The sequence below is a fragment of the Cervus canadensis genome, chromosome 4 (assembly GCF_019320065.1).
Source record: "Cervus canadensis isolate Bull #8, Minnesota chromosome 4, ASM1932006v1, whole genome shotgun sequence".
Classification (NCBI taxonomy): Eukaryota; Metazoa; Chordata; class Mammalia; order Artiodactyla; family Cervidae; genus Cervus; species Cervus canadensis.
Genome location: NC_057389.1, coordinates 69,012,363 through 69,028,686, shown reverse-complemented (window position 1 = coordinate 69,028,686; position 16,324 = coordinate 69,012,363). Strand labels below are relative to the sequence as shown.

The following is a 16,324-nucleotide window of genomic DNA, read 5'->3' as shown; positions in this document are numbered from 1 at the left end:
CGAATCTTCTGTCCCACTCACTTGTGAACTTCCCAGAGGGCATCTGTCTGGCTCACCTAGGCCCTGAGCCCAGCACATAGCTGGGTCAGTGGGTGCATGTGGCCTGGATGCATGTGGCAGTCCTATGGCATTTGCTGCCCGCTTGGCAAACAGCAGAGGCCTCCCTACTGGGAGCCTGTGTGGGCAGGGGCCTGAGGCAGGATGTCTCCAAAGGGCCTTAGGAGAAGCCCCGGGGAACTTGACCCACTGACAGGAAGAGGGAGGCTGGGGCAGGGCTGGAGGTTCTAACAGCCAACCAGAAAGACCGGAAACCCCAACCAAACATTTCCCTCTGGTCTATTGGGGTGGTCCTTCTCTGAGTCACAATAGAGGAAATTTACCCTAAGCCTCCAAAGGAGGCCCTAGGCAATCAGCTCCTTCCACAGCTCAGTACCAGCAGGTTTTGGCAGTGGTGGTGGGAGATACCAAGGTCCCACCTCAGAGGGGGCGCTGGAGGTCAGAGGGTGAGGCCTGCCCCGGGAGCACGGGGCAGACAAGGTGAAACACAGAGGCTGAGACCAGAAAGGCTTGTGCTTTAATGGCAGCTAGGATAAAGGGGAGCAAAAATAGTAATTCTGGGGGGCACAGCGAGCAGGCAGCCAGGTCCAGCCTGGCCCAACCCAGACCAGCTGAGCCGAGGTTGCTGTCTTCTTGTCCACGGGGCAGGTGTGTGTGTGTGTGTGTGTGTGTGTGTGTGTTGGCGGGGGGGAGGGGGTGGTGGTGATGGCTGGAGCTCCAGGGACAGAGGCCCCTTGCAAGAAGGAGGGGTGGCAGCCAGCTCAGAAGTCCATGGAGCTGTGGGCCAGGTAGTCCTTGCGGCCGATGTTGCTAACCTGCTTCGTCTGCATGGCTTCGAGCTTGGGGCAGTCCGTGATCCGATGGCCCAGGCCCCCACAGAAGGCGCAGCCACGCTCTTCTGTGGGAATAGGGGACCAGGGGAGGGATGGTCAGCACGCTGATGGGGCCAGCCTCCATACCCCAGACCGTGGGCGCCCCCATCAGACCCCCAGTCCACCAAGGGGCAGCATGCACTTGTTCCATGGGGCTCTCGACTGTCCCCACTGGACTAGGGTCCTTCCACCCCGCGTCACCTCCGATGACCAGCATGGACTCGTCCCCACAGTGCAGGACTTGCAGGACGGGTGGAACCTTCTGCTTGGCCTCCAGCAGCAGGGCTTTGAGATCCATCAGCACTGACTCATCTGTGGGGATAGTGGGGAGCCTTCAGGTCCAACCCTGGGCCCTGCAGCCAGAACCTGAGAGGTCACAGGTGGAGGACCCAGGAACAGCCTTGGTGGCCTCGGTGGCAGACTCACCACAGGCCTTGTTGATGAAGGTGGTGGCGATGCCCGTGTTTCCTGAGCGCCCAGTTCGGCCAATACGGTGCACTGCAGAGAGAGGGAACAGAGCATGTGGCCCCCTCTCCAGGGGCTAGGGCTGAGCCCTCAACCCCAGCCTCCCAAATACCCCACCATAGTTCTCGATCTCCTCAGGCATGTCATAATTGATGACGTGCTGGATGGCAGGGAAGTCCAAGCCCTTGGAGGCTACATCCGTGGCCACAAGGACATCCTTCTTGCCCTCCCGGAATGCCTCGATAGCCTTGGTCCGTTCCTCCTGGTCTGGAAAGGGTCAGGCAGGAACTGTTAGGGCGAGAGCAGTGGTCTGGGGAGGAGTGGCAGGCTGTCCAGGTGGGGAAGGGATAAGATGAGGGGCTGCTATGGCAGTGGGGTCCCTGCCTAGGACATCCCACCCTGACCTTTGCCCCCATGGATGGCAACAGCCTCCACTCCCTTGAGCAGCAAGTACTCATGGATGGCGTCCACATCCGCTTTCTTCTCTGCAAAGATGAGCACCTGTCCGGAAAAAGCCAACTCTGGTCACAGGGGCTGACTCCTGGGTGCCCCCTGTGACCTTCCCCCTGCATGCTGCCCCCGGCCAGCCTGGCTGGCAGCACTCACGGGCGGCGGAGTCTTCTGCAGGCACTCAAGCAGGTACACCATCTTGGCTTCCTCCTTCACGTATTCCACTTCCTGTCACCACCGGGATCAGGTCAGGTGGTCCTGAGAACAGGCTCACCAGCCCTGGCCCTGCCACAGAGAATGGGTCCCCAGTCCTGGCTGGGAGGTGACCAGAAGCCTCTTGCCAAGGGCGGGTCACTATAAGAAGGCTTCCTGCTAAGGGCCAAGGCTGTGAATGAAACCCCTGGTACCCACCGGCTCTGATCAGTTCCCAGGAGTCTTGGAAGACCCCGCCCTCCCAGGCGAGACTGCCTAGCAGGTACCTGGATGACATCCAAGCTGGCGGCCCCAGCACGCCCCACGTTGATCGTGACAGGCTTTACCAGGGCGCTTTTGGCAAAGTTCTGAATCTTCTTGGGCATGGTGGCGCTGAAGAGGAGGGTCTGTCGCTGGCCCTGAGAAAGAAGAGGACATGTCGGGGTGGGGAGGGAGGCTGAGCAGCTGGGACAGTGGGTGGGCCTCAGGGCCCTTCGGAGTTGAATGTGGTGTGTGTGGTGGGGGGAACGGTGGGGGAACGTCCTGGCCAGGTGGGGAAGGGCACCTTGAAGTAGGAGAAGATGGTGCGGATGTCGCCCTCGAAGCCCATGTCGATCATGCGGTCAGCCTCATCCAGGGCCAGATAACGACAGATGTCCAGGCTGACCATCTTCTTCTGCAGCAGATCCATGAGGCGCCCAGGGGTGGCCACCATCATGTGCACACCACTGGGGACCAAGGAGAGACACTAAGGCAGAGCCACCTGCTCGACCTTACCTAGAGGCCGGCAGCTCGCCTTGTTCTGCCTTCCAGTTTCCTTCCTGTTTCTCCTTGCTTGTCCCTCCTTGTCACTGCCACCACCTTGCTCTCTGAACAGAACAAGGCTCTCCTGGAGAGCACTACAGCCTTCTTTGCTAGACCCCAGCCATGTGGTCACCTCTGCCTCGCACGCCCGTCCCCTGATCACCCCTCTGTCCCTAGGAGGGCTGAATCTTCAGATAGTTTCAGTTGTGCATCCACAGCTCCCTCTGTAGGCCTCAGCGGGATCACCTTCCTGGTACACTGAACTCATCTTTTCCATGGTTGCATCTTCCCTGACTAGCAATGCCTATGAAACAGGGACTGGGTTTGGCCTGTCTGCAACCCTGGACAGGTAGTGATGTGCTGTCTGTCGGGAACTGCACTGTGTGTAAAGGGCACAGGCCCAGCCACACCCCAGAGCCTCAGCCTCCTTCATAGATCACACTGGACAACCTGATCGTCCTGGACACCCCAGGCCCTCCACCTCTCTGCCTTCTGCCTGGAATGCCCTGACTCCCTTACCTCCCAGATGCCCCTGTTCCATCTGCTGTGGTCCCAGAGTACTTTAGCACCTTCCTCTGTCCCAACCCACCTCCCCATTAGACTGGGGGCTCCTTGAGGGCTGAGCCCATGGGCGGCCTCTGCAAGGCTCTGCTGAGTAGCTAAAGCAAAGGGTCTTTTGGCGTGTCAAGGGGTTCTGAGGAAACCCTTGGGGCAGGATTACTTAGACTCACTGTCGGATGGTCTCCATCTGCTCTTTGACGGACATGCCCCCGATGCAGAGGGCGCAGCGCAGGAGCGGTGAGCTGTCTTCCTGCAGCAGGCGGCAGTAGTACTCCAGGATGCCGTGGGTCTGTCGGGCCAGCTCCCGCTGCAGGTACAGGGGCCGTGGCTGGCACCAGAAGGTGGCTCCCTCCCTCTTGCACCCTGCCCTCCAGGCCAGCCTCTCTTACCGAAGGGCAGATAATGAGTCCATAGGGCCCTTCACGCTTAGAGAAAGGTAACCTTTTCTCTTGTTCCAGGCAGAACATGATGACAGGCAAAGTGAACACCAGTGTCTTGCCTGAACCGGTAAAGGCTATGCCTATCATGTCACGGCCAGACAGACTGGTGAGAGAAGAGAGGCCGGAGGGTCAGTCTTGGTGGAAAACAAAGACTGCTTCTCATCCACTGACTGCTCCTCCCCAGGACTGTCAGGTTCACACTCACATGGTGGGAATTCCCTGGATCTGAATGGGTGTTGGGTGGTGGATGCCCTTCTTCTTCAGGCCTCTCAGGATGGCTACAGAAAACAACCTGGCTTCATTTTTGTGTTTCACAGGATAAGCGACACAGGCCCCTAATGCCTATAAAATTGATACTATGCCCCTCACGTTACAAACGATGAAACTAAGACAGACAGAAAGACAGACACACAAACTTGTCCAAGGCTTCTAGGCTAAGTGGAGGCAGGATTCACACCCAGTTCTGTTTAAGGCCATCATCACTTGCCCACCAAAGCTCCCTAATGGCAGAAGTTATGAAATATGAACAGCTGAATGACTGAAAAAGAAGCATAAAGATGAATTCCTCCTTCTCCACTGACTAGACCTGATGCAGCAGCTTCTGGATTTCGGTGGGGGCCTAGGATGCAACCTCACAGATGCTTCACTATCAAAATGTGGTGCATGTTTCATGATCACAATGTGGTACTGCAGACTTCCCTGGGGTACAGTGGATAAAAATCTGCCTGCTGATGCAGGGGACTCGGGTTCGACCCCTGGTGTGGGAAGATTCCACATGCTGTGGAACAACTAAAGCCTGTGTGCCACAACTACTGAGCCTGCGTGCCACAACCAGTGAAGCCCGCACGCCGCAACTTCTGAGCCTGTGTGCTGCAACTACTGAAGCCTGAGTGCCTAGAGCCTATGCTCCACAACAAGAGAAGCTCCACAATGAGAAGCCTGTGCATTGCAACAAAGAGTAGCCCCTGCGAGCTCCAACCAGAGAAAGCCTGTGCACAGAACAAAAGACCCAGCACAGCCTGTTGCATATAATGTGCTGGTGCTTCCGGCTCCCAGGTACCTGCAGGAAATTTCATTTCCTTGAAGCTCTTAATGGGCGGTGGGATGCTATCGCCTTCCACCAAGATGTGGTACTTCTTCCGGACACGTTCATGCCGCTCTTCAGACATACTCAGGACGTAACGGGGTGGTGTCCAACTGTGGGTGGGTGACAAGGGTCAAGACAGCCCCTGGGCACACCTGGCTTTGGGGTGTCCCTTCCAGTCTCAGCCACCTACCATCCCAAGTAAGAGGAACCAACTGCAGACAGGAAAGACGTACCTAGTTTTGATTGGATCGTCATATGTGATTCCCTTAGCCATCTCCTTTACTGACATCAAAGCTGAGGAAACAGATGTGGCTCAAGGTTGGCTCCTGCTTCCCAGAGGCCAGGCCCCTTGAAATGGAACATGCCTGGGGTTGAGGGAGGAGGCTCAGTTCACCTCCTCTCTGCCCTGGCTACAGTCATACCTCGACCTTCGGCCACACTCTCTAGGATCTTCTCCTCTTCCTTCAGCTGCTTCTCTTTGGCAGACTCCTTGCGGGCTGACAAAAGAAGCAGGAGGTGTCGGAGAGACACCAAAGCCGGGCGCCATGCTGAGCCTCCGGCCTGCTGCCCAGCCCACCTTCAGCCTTCTCTTTGAGATGCTGGTGCTGATCCAAGAGGCTGACTTTGGATTGAGGACCCAACGGGATGTCGTCCTCATCTCCTCGGGGCTCACTGCCGCTGTCCTGCTGCTCCTCTTCCGCAGCTCCCTTGCGCCTTCGCTGCAGCAGCTTCTGGAGCTGAGGTTCCACCAGTGCCCCTCAGAGCCAAGCCCAACGCAAAGTGGGGCATCGGGCCCGGGGACCTGCGTCAGGATCCTGGCTTTTGGGAGAGTGTCCTGTGCTCGGAGGCGCAGAGCTGCCCCACTCCTCAGACGAGATTGCCAGTTCCTCGTCTGCCTGGGGACCACGCTCCCGCGTACTGACACCTCACTCCGCGGACCCAGGGCCACCCTCCATCGCATCGCTAAACCACCATCTCCTGCCCTCACTCCTCCCGCGACCCAGGGCCCTCACCAGTAGTTGCCGGCGCTGTCGCAACGGCACGTACGGCACATAGTCCTCGTCGTCCTCATCCTCTGCCTCGGAGCGGCTTCCTGTGGCAGTCGCCTCGTCGGTGCGAGCCCGCTGCAAACACACACGAGTCAGACCCGGACCCCCAGCCTTTACCTTCGCTCTCCACCCGCGCGGACCCCAACCTCTCTCCCACCTTCCGCTCAGGTTCGGATTCCGCCATCCTTTGCTGCACGCATGCGCACCACAGTAAAGCTCCGCCCCACCTATGATGAGACCCAATCAGATATAAGGAAGCGGACGTCGGCACCTAGCAACGACCTCTGAGTGCCGGATCGCGCAGAAGGACAAATTTTCTCCTAAGCGTCGGTCGTGCGGTGCGGTGTCCCCGCCCACTGTAGGCGGCTACGCAGCTGTTGCCGGGGCTGAGGGCGAAAGCGTCAGGCAAGGCATTGTGTGACTCTGTAGGATTTCGAGCACGCGCTAAAAGCTCAAACCGAGCCGGGTAGAAGCGTGAAAACCGCCGTTCCCAAAGAGGGCGGCCTGCCGGCGGCCCAGCCTCGCCCAGGGCGTGACGTCACTCGGCACGCCCTCGCTAGTGGACACTGCGTCCTCTCGTGGCCGGGGAGCTCAGAGACCAGGCTAGCTGGGATGCCGGCCTGGACTCTATCCGGCTCCTATTAACCCGCACCGGCCAAGGCAGGCAGGGCAGGATGGGGCTTGCAGAGTAAGTGACTCAACACACACGCTGCCGCTGACTGGTGAGAATACTGGTGGTGTTATCTGTGTGAAACACCTATGTTCAGAGTGGCGAGGGATAAACAAAATGATGACTGTGGTTTTAAACTGAGGGCCTGTATATGTACGCAAACGGTTTTCATTCTAAATGCCATAATAGAGCTGCGAGAGTAACTGGGGAACCAAAGAAGACTTTGAGGAGACCTGGATCTGAAGTTATAGGGAAGTGAGGAATCTCAGAGCTGCTGGGAGAGCAGAAGAGGGAGAGGCTTCCTGATAGAGGGTCTCAGTCAGTTCAGTTCAGTCACTCAGTCGTGTCCGACTCTTTGCGACTCCATGAAATCGCAGCACGCCAGGCCTCCCTGTCCATCACCAACTCCCGGAGTTTACTCAAACTCATGCCCACCGAGTCGGTGATGCCATCCAGCCATCTCATCCTCTGTCTTCCCCTTCTCCTCCTGCCCCCAATCCCTCCCAGCATCAGGATCTTTTCCAATGAGTCAACGCTTTGCATCAGGTGGTCAAAGTATTGGAGTTTCAGCTTCAGCATCAGTCCTTCCAACGAACACCCAGGACTGATCTCCTTTAGGATGGACTGGTTGGATCTTCTTGCAGTCCAAGGGACTCTCAAGAGTCTTCTCCAACACCATAGTTCCAAAGCATCAATTTTTCGGCACTCAGCTTTCTTCACAGTCCAACTCTCACATCCATACATGACCACTGGAAAAACCATAGCCTAGACCAGATGGACCTTTGTTGGCAAAGTAATGTCTCTGCTTTTTAATATGCTATCTAGGTTGGTCATAACTTTCCTTCCAAGGAGTAAGCGTATTTTAATTTCATGGCTGCAGTCACCATCCGCAGTGATTTTGGAGCCCCCAAAAATAAAGTCTGACACTGTTTCCACTGTCTCCCCATCTATTTCCCATGAGGTGATGGGACCAGATGCCATGATCTTAGTTTTCTGAATGTTAAGCTTTAAACCAACTTTTTCACTCTCCTCTTTCACTTTCATCAAGAGGCTTTTTAGTTCCTCTTCACTCTCTGCCATAAGGGTGGTGTCATCTGCATATCTGAGGTTATTAGTATTTCTCCCGGCAATGTTGATTCCAGCTTGTGCTTCTTCCAGCCCAGGCTTTCTCATGATGTACTCTGCATACATGAGTTTAAAAACAAAAAGAAAGGTGCCCTGTCTGGACAGCCAGACCACTCAGGCCTGATAACCATTCAACTAGATAGAGGGTCTAGCAGGAGTTAAGTTCTGGCCATGCCCAAGTTTCTTAGTGAACAAAGAGATGTGGCCTGTGTAGGATAGGATAATGCAGAGTTAAGGCTGGAAAGGTAGACCCAGAATGAATGTGCAGGGCTGACTGTCAGGATAATTTCAACTTTTAAAGAGGATAGGTTAGTGCTGTTTTTTTCTTCCTTTGTATGATAGAGTGTGTACTGGACATTGTGCACAGTGAGAACGTGTTAGTCGCTCAGTCATATCCGCCTCTTTGCAATATCGCGGGCTGTAACCCTCCACGCTCCTCTGTCCGTGCAATTCTCCAGGCAAGAATATGGAGTGGGTTGCCATTTTCTTCGGGGAACTTCCCGACCCAGGGATTGAACCCAGGTCTCCTGTATTACAGGCAGATTCTTTACCATCTAAGCCCAAAGAGATTAGGTGGAGATAAACTGATCTTAAGAACTCTCCTAAGACACACAAAGTATCCCTTTTGGAATTAGCATAAAGGCAAGGAAATGGCAACCCACTCCAGTATTCTTGCCTGGAGAATTTCGTAAACAGAAGAACCTGTCAGGCTACAGTCCATGGGGTCGCAGAGTTGGACACGACTGAGCAACTAACACACACAGGGTAAACTGTAAAAAAGTGGCTTCTCAGCTGGAATGTGAAGGATTAGGTGGTATTCGTAAGAAAGTGTTATTTCAGAAGAGGGAAACAAGTGAACAAAAGTCAGAAGCCCTGAGGGTGCCAGACCTAGCTGGAGACAGGTCATCAGGTGTGGCTGGAGTGTGCCAGAGGCAGGAGCCAGACTTGAACGACCCTGAACACCATTCATAGAGCTCTTTTTCTGTGGGAAAGGGCTTCTCTGATAGCTCAGTTGGTAAAGAGTCTACCTGCAATGCAGGAGACCCCGGTTCAATTCCTGAGTCGGGAAGATCCAGTGGAGGATAGGCTACCCACTCCGGTATTCTTGGACTTCCCTTGTGGCTCAGCTGGTAAAGAATCTGCCTGCAATGTGGGAGACCTGGGTTGGGAAGATCCCCTGGAGAAAGGAAAGGCTACCCACTCCAGTATTCTGGCCTGGAGAATTCCATGGACTGTATAGTCCATGGGGTCGGAAAGAGTCGGAAATGACTGAGTGACTTTCACTTTCTGTGGGTAAAGCAGCTGCTTGATCAGATCTGCAACTCTGCAGATGAAGCAGAATTCTTCATAGCTGTGACAATTCAATTGCTGAGCAGGATCCCAGTGTAAGAGTTGAAGGCGAGAAGCACAGGTTAATAAATATACAGAGAAAGGTTTCAGAGAAAAGTGGCCACACTTCCTTGAGGACTGGCCAAGGGATCAAGAATTGTGAGCCTGTGGTCAATGCTGTTTCACCTCTTTGGAAGAAGTGGTCCTGCCAGCCCAGTGTGTGTGTGTGTGTGTTGCAGGGTGGGGAAGGGTTCAACCTGGTGGGGAAGGAGGGAGTGGTTTTGGATCCTGGTCCCAACACTCCACAGACACCTGTTAGTCAAGGTGTAGCTGCTGCCATTGTCACTCCCCACATGAGCACAAGCTAAGAGCTGTTCTAGCAGAGAAAATGGCATTGGAGGTGAGGATTTGGGGCAAAAGTGTGTGTGAGGCATTTCTGGCAAAACTGTTACATTAAAATCTGAATTCACAAACAAGATCTGTGGTGGGGAGCAGGGGATGAGGTAGTTTGCTTTACACAAGAGTTCATTCTTAACACTCAAGTACTTTGGCAACACATCCATGCCCACTGTAAACTCAGATCCAACTGATAAAACTCCACCTTTACTTTTACCCACTTTCCCTGACAACTTCTGTCATCCAGGCTATAGGTACACACACAATCCACAAAGGCCTCAAGACTTCCTGATAGCTTCTCGCATCAGCTGCACAGAGACCAAGTTCTACCCCTCCAACTCACCCATCTTGGAGGCAGGGAAACTGAGACACAGTGTGGGGAAGGGGTTGCTCCGGGTTTCCACACTGGCGTCCTGTTAACAGGAGGGCATGGCACAGATGCTACTGTCATACAGACCTACGCTTTAATCCTGTGTGTGTGTGCCGTCATGTCTGACTCTTTGAGACCCAATGGACTGTAACCCACCAGGCTGCTCTATCCATGGAATTTTCCAGTTATAGAATGCTGGATCATGTCGCTGTTTGACAGAAAACAACAAAAGTCTGTAAAGCAATTATCCTTCGATTAAAAAAAAGAATACTGGAACAGGTTGCCACTTCCTACTCCATGGATCTTCCTGACCCAGGGATCGAACCTGAGTCTCTTGCGTCTCCTGCATCGGCAGGCAGAGTCTTTACCACTGCACCACCTGGGATCCTAGTTGGCCAAACTGAGCTCAGTGGAGTCTCTTTGCTGTCTTGGCTTTAATTCGTCATCCATAAAATGGGCTAATAGTTCCACTTAGCATTGCTGACAGAATTAAGTGGAATCGATGCCAACCTCTTGTGGTAGCATGTGCTTAGGAAGGTTAATGACTAAGGCAGACTGCAATGCCTCGGCGGAGTACATCCTTCACCCTCACGCCCCACCCAGATGAGTAAACCATCAATCAACACACCGACTCTGTGTCCAAATGTTGCTTTATCTTTCGGCAGGAAAGATTTTCACAGTATCAAAAGTAAAGAATTGAAAAACAAGTAAAACAAAAACAAAACAACCAAACACAAAAAGAGCAGTGTTGGGCCAGCAGTACCATCAGCCCCCAAGCCCACAGGCCAGCCCAGCCCCCGGGCTCTGAGTGTGGGGGCTGCGTAGCACCAGGAAGCGGCTCTGCAGAGGTCCTGAGGGGCCCCAGCATGAACAGCATCTATTCAGCTTTTGGTTGGTCCAGGATGGTGGAGCCCCGGGGAGTGGGGTCTTGGGCAGGTAGGTGGGGATGTGATGGAGAAAACTGTAGACCTTCGGCTGGCAGTTGGGGTCTCAGGACACCCTTAAGAAGCTGGTTCTGGCAGGGGCTGAGAAAACAGAAGAGTACAGCCACATGGTGAGAAATAGCCCCAAGGCAGCCTCCCTGTGCTGGCTCCGAGTCTCCACAGGTCCCCATGGAGGCAGGAACAGTTGCCTGCTATTTCTGTCCGCTGGGCTGAAAGCAGTGAACAGACTTTCCCCATCACCTCCAGCAGAGGACGAAGGTTAAGACAGAACCCCCACCCCATTGAACATCATCCTCAATCTCAAGGACTTGAGGACAACACTAGAGGAACGCAGAGCCCCCCGCTGTAGGCGAGGGTGGAGGAGGAGCCCGGCCTCTCCCGCTGACCGTGGAGAGGTCAGCTGTGCTGACTCCTGCCTCAGGCTCCAGGTGCCTGGCCCCCAGCCTGCACCAGCAGTGCTCCCTCAACACTCGGGCTCACAAGCAAGGCTACGAGAAGGGTGGAGAAGGTCAGAGTTGGAGGGCATTTATTGGTGGGGAGCACCCCCGTCTTGAGAAAGAGACCAGTCAAGAGGGAGGGAGAGAAGATGGCTGGTGGATGGATGGGGTTTAGATGGATGAGGTTTCCTACGTAACAGAGGCACTGGGCTGGGGGAGGCAGTGTGACTTGTTTTCTCTCAAAAGGGGCAACAGATGAAGGTGCCTGGGGTTCTGGTAGCCCCTGGCTCCTGTGGAGGTGGTGAAGAAAGGCAGGATGGCACCCTGACCCTGGCAGCAGCTCCTGGGGGGTGCGGACATACCATGCCAAAGGACCAGGGAGCCCAGGCCCACAGAGCAGCAGAGCTGAGGCGAGCCCGATGACTGCCCTGACCCTGGGTTAGTGCCAACGTGACCAGCCTACAGGGAGCCCAGCCCTGAAGGCTGCCCCCGGGAAGCAGAGACTAGTGTCAAGGATCCTGACTCAAAAGGGGACTCAGGGACTCAGTCAAGGGTCCAAGAAGTCTGCTGCCCTGGCACTGGGAAAAGGAGGAAGAGACAAGAGAGGACATTCTCCTGAGGGGTGAGCTCAGCCCACCTGCCCCAGCTCCCTACTGCCTCAAAGGCAGCTGTATGCTTGCCAGCCTGAAGAGGCCCGGCCACGGGCACACATCTGAGGGTGAACTATGGCACTCTACAGCTATTAAGCCCCAAGCCCAGGACAAAGGCCTGCCAGTCAGTCTTCTCTTATGCCCTGGGGGTTCCCAGCCCACTGCCTTCTCAGTTTTCTGTTTTTAGCCTGGAACAACATCTGATATGTCAATATTTCAGATAAAAAGACCTATGCAGGTGGCTGGGAGGGGAGACCAGAGCCCAGCTGGGGGCCAGGCTCTTCTTCCAGGAGGGAGCTTCAGTACCGGTTTCCTCATGGAACCCATCCTGTTTGAGGAAGAGGGCCGACCTAGCCTCTACGCCTAAATGACCTCCAAGGCCTTGGTCTAGCGGGACTGCCCTTTCACTGTTCTCTTGGGGCTGGGTCCATTTTGCGTGGCTTCAGCTGGGAAGCACCTTGGTAGCCTGCATGGAGGAGCCAGGCCAGGCCAATGAGATTCAACCCAGAGGCCAATAATGTCAGGGTGGGGGCCGCCCTCTAAGGCCCATGGCCCCCTGGGCACTTTGGCAGGCAGCTGGTGAGGGAAGCTAGAGGCCTGGCAGCGACACCCCAGGGGATGGCAGTGTTGGAAGGGCCTGACAGGAGGGCCCTCAGGAGAGGAGATGGGGCCGCCAAAGCACCTAGTCCAACTCCCTGTGCTCCAGAGCATGAAATGGCCTGGCAGTGGCACAAAAGGTGGCAGAGCATGGGAGGAAGGGGTGCACAAAACACTTGAGGGGTCTCGATACCTCACTGAGCTGTGCTGGGAGTGGTTTTCTTGAGGCTGAAGTTGGTCCAATTCACAGCAACTTTCTGACGCGTCTGCTTTGCAGAATCCAGACAGAACCTGTTGGGTTTGGGAGATGCCCAGGCAGGGGGTGGGGTGGGGGCACAATCCAGAAGTTCTCTCTTCTCCCCACTGGACCTGCTTCCAGACCTGTGAGCCCTGGCCACTAGGGAAACCAGGTCAGCTCTGTACAACCCCTCGGACCCAGGTGTTTCGGTCTAACAGTAAGGGGCTGTCCGGGTGAGGTACCCACACGCCTAAGGGGCAGTGTGTGAACAGAGTGACCTGCCTTAGCATACAGCCAGCCTCCTCACCCTGGATTTTACTCTAGCTAAACTGGGATGCCTTCTGTTTCTCCCAGGATGATGTATTTCTCCTGCCCTCAAACCCTTTTCATTTTGCCTGGCCCACTGATTCCTATTCCTCAGGTTTCAGTCTGGTTACCACCTCTTTGGGGAGGGCTGCCCTGGCCACCCCATCCTTCAGCTTCGCCATTCCTAGGCTCTAGCCCCATGTCTTTACTCCTCTAATAGCTCTTATCACTGGATTGTATGTATATGGCTTTCTCCTCCAACCTAGATAAGACTGCCCCCAAAACTCAACCCAGGCAAGAGCAGAGAAATGCAGGTGAATAAAACTGGAGAAAGCCCTTGTTCTTGGGGCCTGACATCCCTCCTGCTCCCAGTCCCTTGCACCTTCCCAGATGATCCATCCTGGCTACCTGTGTCCCTACCTGGGGCGGGGGAGATGAGTGGGAGAGCAGGCAGCCTCACACCTACCTCTTGAAGTACTCCACCTCCCGGTCAGTCTCATCCATCTCCACCCCATCCATGTCCTTGGGCAGGAACACATCGTCTAGGAAGACATAGCCAGGAGGGCTCAGTGCTCACAGCAGCCTCTGGGTCATGCTCCTGGGGCACTGCTGCTCACAGGTAAGGGCTGCCCTCCACCCCGTGGCCTGGCTGGGTGGGGGCCGATCAGTCAGTCAGTTCCTGGTGCACTCACCCAAGGAGGCGGCGGACTTCTCCTGCTTGTTGCGGCTCCGGCGGCTGCGGCCCTTGCCCTGTTGCAAGCTCTGCGGCCTTGCTGGGCCTGGGGGGTGTCCAGACTCCTGCTCCAGAGGCCGTGCCTTGGCTTCACCTGGCCAGTTTCGCCAGGAGCTGCCCTTCTCCTTGTCAGCTTTGGGGCTGTCAGCCCAGCCTGGTCCTGGTCGGGCCCCCTGGCTCCCTTCTCCAGCTTCAGCACCGCTGTCCACTCTGGGAGGCTCTGGGGCCTTGCTTGGCTGCTTGGGGCTAGGGGCCTGGCCCTTGGCACTGGGAGTCTCAAGGCAGGCTGGGGGCTGGGAAGCTGGGCTCACCTCGTTCTTCTTGGCCTGACTACCCTGTCTCCTGCCCTTCCGTGGCTTCCCACCTGAGGCCACAGGCTCAGACAGCTCCTGCTTGCAACCAGGGGCCTCCTTTATGCTTGGCTCCTCAGAGCCAGGGTTACCTGGCTTGGGTGTCTTGACCCAGATCATCCGGGACAGGTTGGGCACAGTGTTGAGCCTCCTCACTAGCCCATTCTCAGGGATACCAGGAGGGGGGCCCTTCACTTCTGTCCATGGTGGGTGGGGACTTCTCATTTCTGCCCATGGTGGGGCTGGCTCTCCTGGAGCTTGCAACATGTGGTTCTGAGGAGAGCCCAAAGTCAAAGGGGACAGGTCAAGGTTAATGTCAGGCCTTTGTTCTGAGGAGCCACTGGGGTTTGAGGGGGCTAGACTCTGAGGTTTTGGCTCAGTGGCCCCTTCCTTAGAGAAGCCATTGCTGTCCACGCTGAGCTCACACATACTGAAGCTGGCACAGATGGAGTCCTTGACAGTGTTCTTGATCTCCTGTAGACGGCTGTTCAGAAAGCTGTTGACCCGATCCAGCTCCCGGTCGGGCCACCCCAAAAGACTCTCCCTGGCAGGCCTCAGCTCCCGGCTTCCAGAAACACTACGATTTGCTTGCTTCAGAGCTTCCGCTGCCAACTGGGCCTTCTCCTTCTCCTGCCAAGACAAGAGGCAGTTTCAGCAGGGGCTTGGCAGCTGCCAGGCACAGTATGATACCCAACACGTCTGCTTCCAGCCCAGCTTTGCCACTAACTGGCTAGAAGCAGGGCCTGGCAATCCTGGCCTGCTCACCCTACAATAACAAGGATGAAATGCAATCCAACAGGTACATGTGTGGGGATGGAGGCATTTACACCAACAGAGGGTAGGGTTTTTACATCTTGTTTGTCCAGGGCCCTAGAATCAGTCCTAGGGCCTAAAAGGGTTATAGGATCTCCCTCCCAGGCATAAGCTTAAGCAATTTACTCACTTGCTGAGTAGCAGTGGACTCATCTGCAAAATGAGGACAGTAATTCTGGAGTGAAGACCAAAGTGGGGATATGTGTAAGGAAGATTAGTATTATGGAGGCATTCTCTTCAATTCTGCAGGTGGCAGGAGAAAAAAAGCCATGACAACATGTAGGTCTTCCAAGAAGGAAGATGTGGGGCTGTGAGATACCATGGTAGATCAGACTGTTCTGGGTGGCTGGGAAATGTGTGTGCCCTCCTGAGGCTGCCTATGGGTGCTATTGGAGAGGGCCAAGTTCCCACAGGAAGGCCACTCACTGCTTAGTTGGCCTCAAGGAATCAAAGGCACACCTAAAGCATGCCCAGTGGCAGACAAGAGGCCCCACAGCAAGAGATAAAAGCAGCCCCTTTGCCCAGGTGAGGACCAGGAGGCTGAGGAAGGCTGGACTCTGCCACTCAGCATTGACAGTCAGATCGGGAGAGTGAAAGCAAGTCTGTGGGCTCTGAGTCACCCCACCCCTAACCTCTGGCACCAGCTCTGCCCCAGCCTCAAGGCACCAGCAGGTTGAGGAGGTCTTTAGAGGGAGACAGGAGACAGTTTTCAAAAGCCAATGGGAATGAGGTGGTAGTGATGTGCTAGGGGCCAGATGACTTCACTATCTCACCTGTTTACAGCTGATTTGGGAATGGAGGGGGAGGAACAGGAAAAGTTATGTGAGAAGAGGGCTTGCCACCACAATGTCAACTTAAGAGGGTGACCCTCTGCCCCAGGGGGCATACATTTATTCTCTCATCTTTTTAACAGGCTGGTTCTATAGCTGACTAGGACCACAACTGTGGGACCTTGGACAAATCACTTACTCTCCCTGAACCTTACGATCTCCATTTATAAATTTGGGAGAAAACCAACCAACCTATATATGTCACAGATCACCATGAGGACACCTCAGTGGGTGTGTGTCCCCTTCCCTGGGCAATAATCAGGCTGTGCCCTGGCACAGTGGTGCTCAGGTGAGAAAGGAACTCAGGTCTGGAGCAGCTGTAAGCCGTGGAGTTCAAGGCTACAGGCAGAGCTGAGGCCATGGTGATGGACAAAGAACCGGAAGGCCCTTCACTCTGCTCTTCCTCTGTGTCAGAACAGCTCTGCTTTCATTTGTTAGGAATTGAGGGCCTGAGGACAGTTTCAATTGCAGAAAGGACTTCTGCTATACAAGTGTGAAACAACTGGTGTAGAGGGAATGATGTGGAATCGTGTATAGTTTTGTAATGAGAGAAGGAAAA

The 16,324-nt window shown here is 55.0% G+C and overlaps 2 protein-coding genes across 11 annotated transcripts in view; both read right to left on the bottom strand.

Annotated features, from left to right (window-relative positions):
* Positions 1–552: 552 nt before the first annotated feature.
* Positions 553–6,282, bottom strand: DDX41 (DEAD-box helicase 41). The gene is made up of 17 exons (XM_043465762.1): positions 6,135–6,282; positions 5,942–6,052; positions 5,506–5,665; positions 5,351–5,425; positions 5,162–5,222; positions 4,902–5,038; positions 4,047–4,119; positions 3,791–3,944; positions 3,572–3,708; positions 2,602–2,764; positions 2,324–2,455; positions 2,001–2,072; positions 1,799–1,895; positions 1,512–1,661; positions 1,356–1,427; positions 1,131–1,241; positions 553–955 (listed from the first exon to the last, which is right to left on the bottom strand). Exons 1-17 carry the CDS (start codon positions 6,159–6,161, stop codon positions 819–821), a joined length of 1,869 nt encoding a protein of 622 aa, XP_043321697.1. The 5' UTR covers positions 6,162–6,282; the 3' UTR covers positions 553–818.
* Positions 6,283–10,499: 4,217 nt separating this feature from the next.
* FAM193B (family with sequence similarity 193 member B) overlaps positions 10,500–16,324 on the bottom strand; it is a 30,706-nt gene continuing 24,881 nt past the window's right edge. For all 10 annotated transcript variants that reach the window (XM_043465751.1, XM_043465757.1, XM_043465752.1 and 7 more), the window contains 4 exons: positions 13,732–14,752; positions 13,506–13,581; positions 12,689–12,786; positions 10,500–10,892 (listed from right to left, as the gene is read on the bottom strand). In XM_043465751.1, coding sequence (XP_043321686.1) covers positions 12,690–12,786; positions 13,506–13,581; positions 13,732–14,752 — 1,194 coding nt within the window. In that variant the 3' untranslated portion in view covers positions 10,500–10,892; position 12,689. The remainder of the gene's footprint in view (positions 10,893–12,688; positions 12,787–13,505; positions 13,582–13,731; positions 14,753–16,324) is intronic.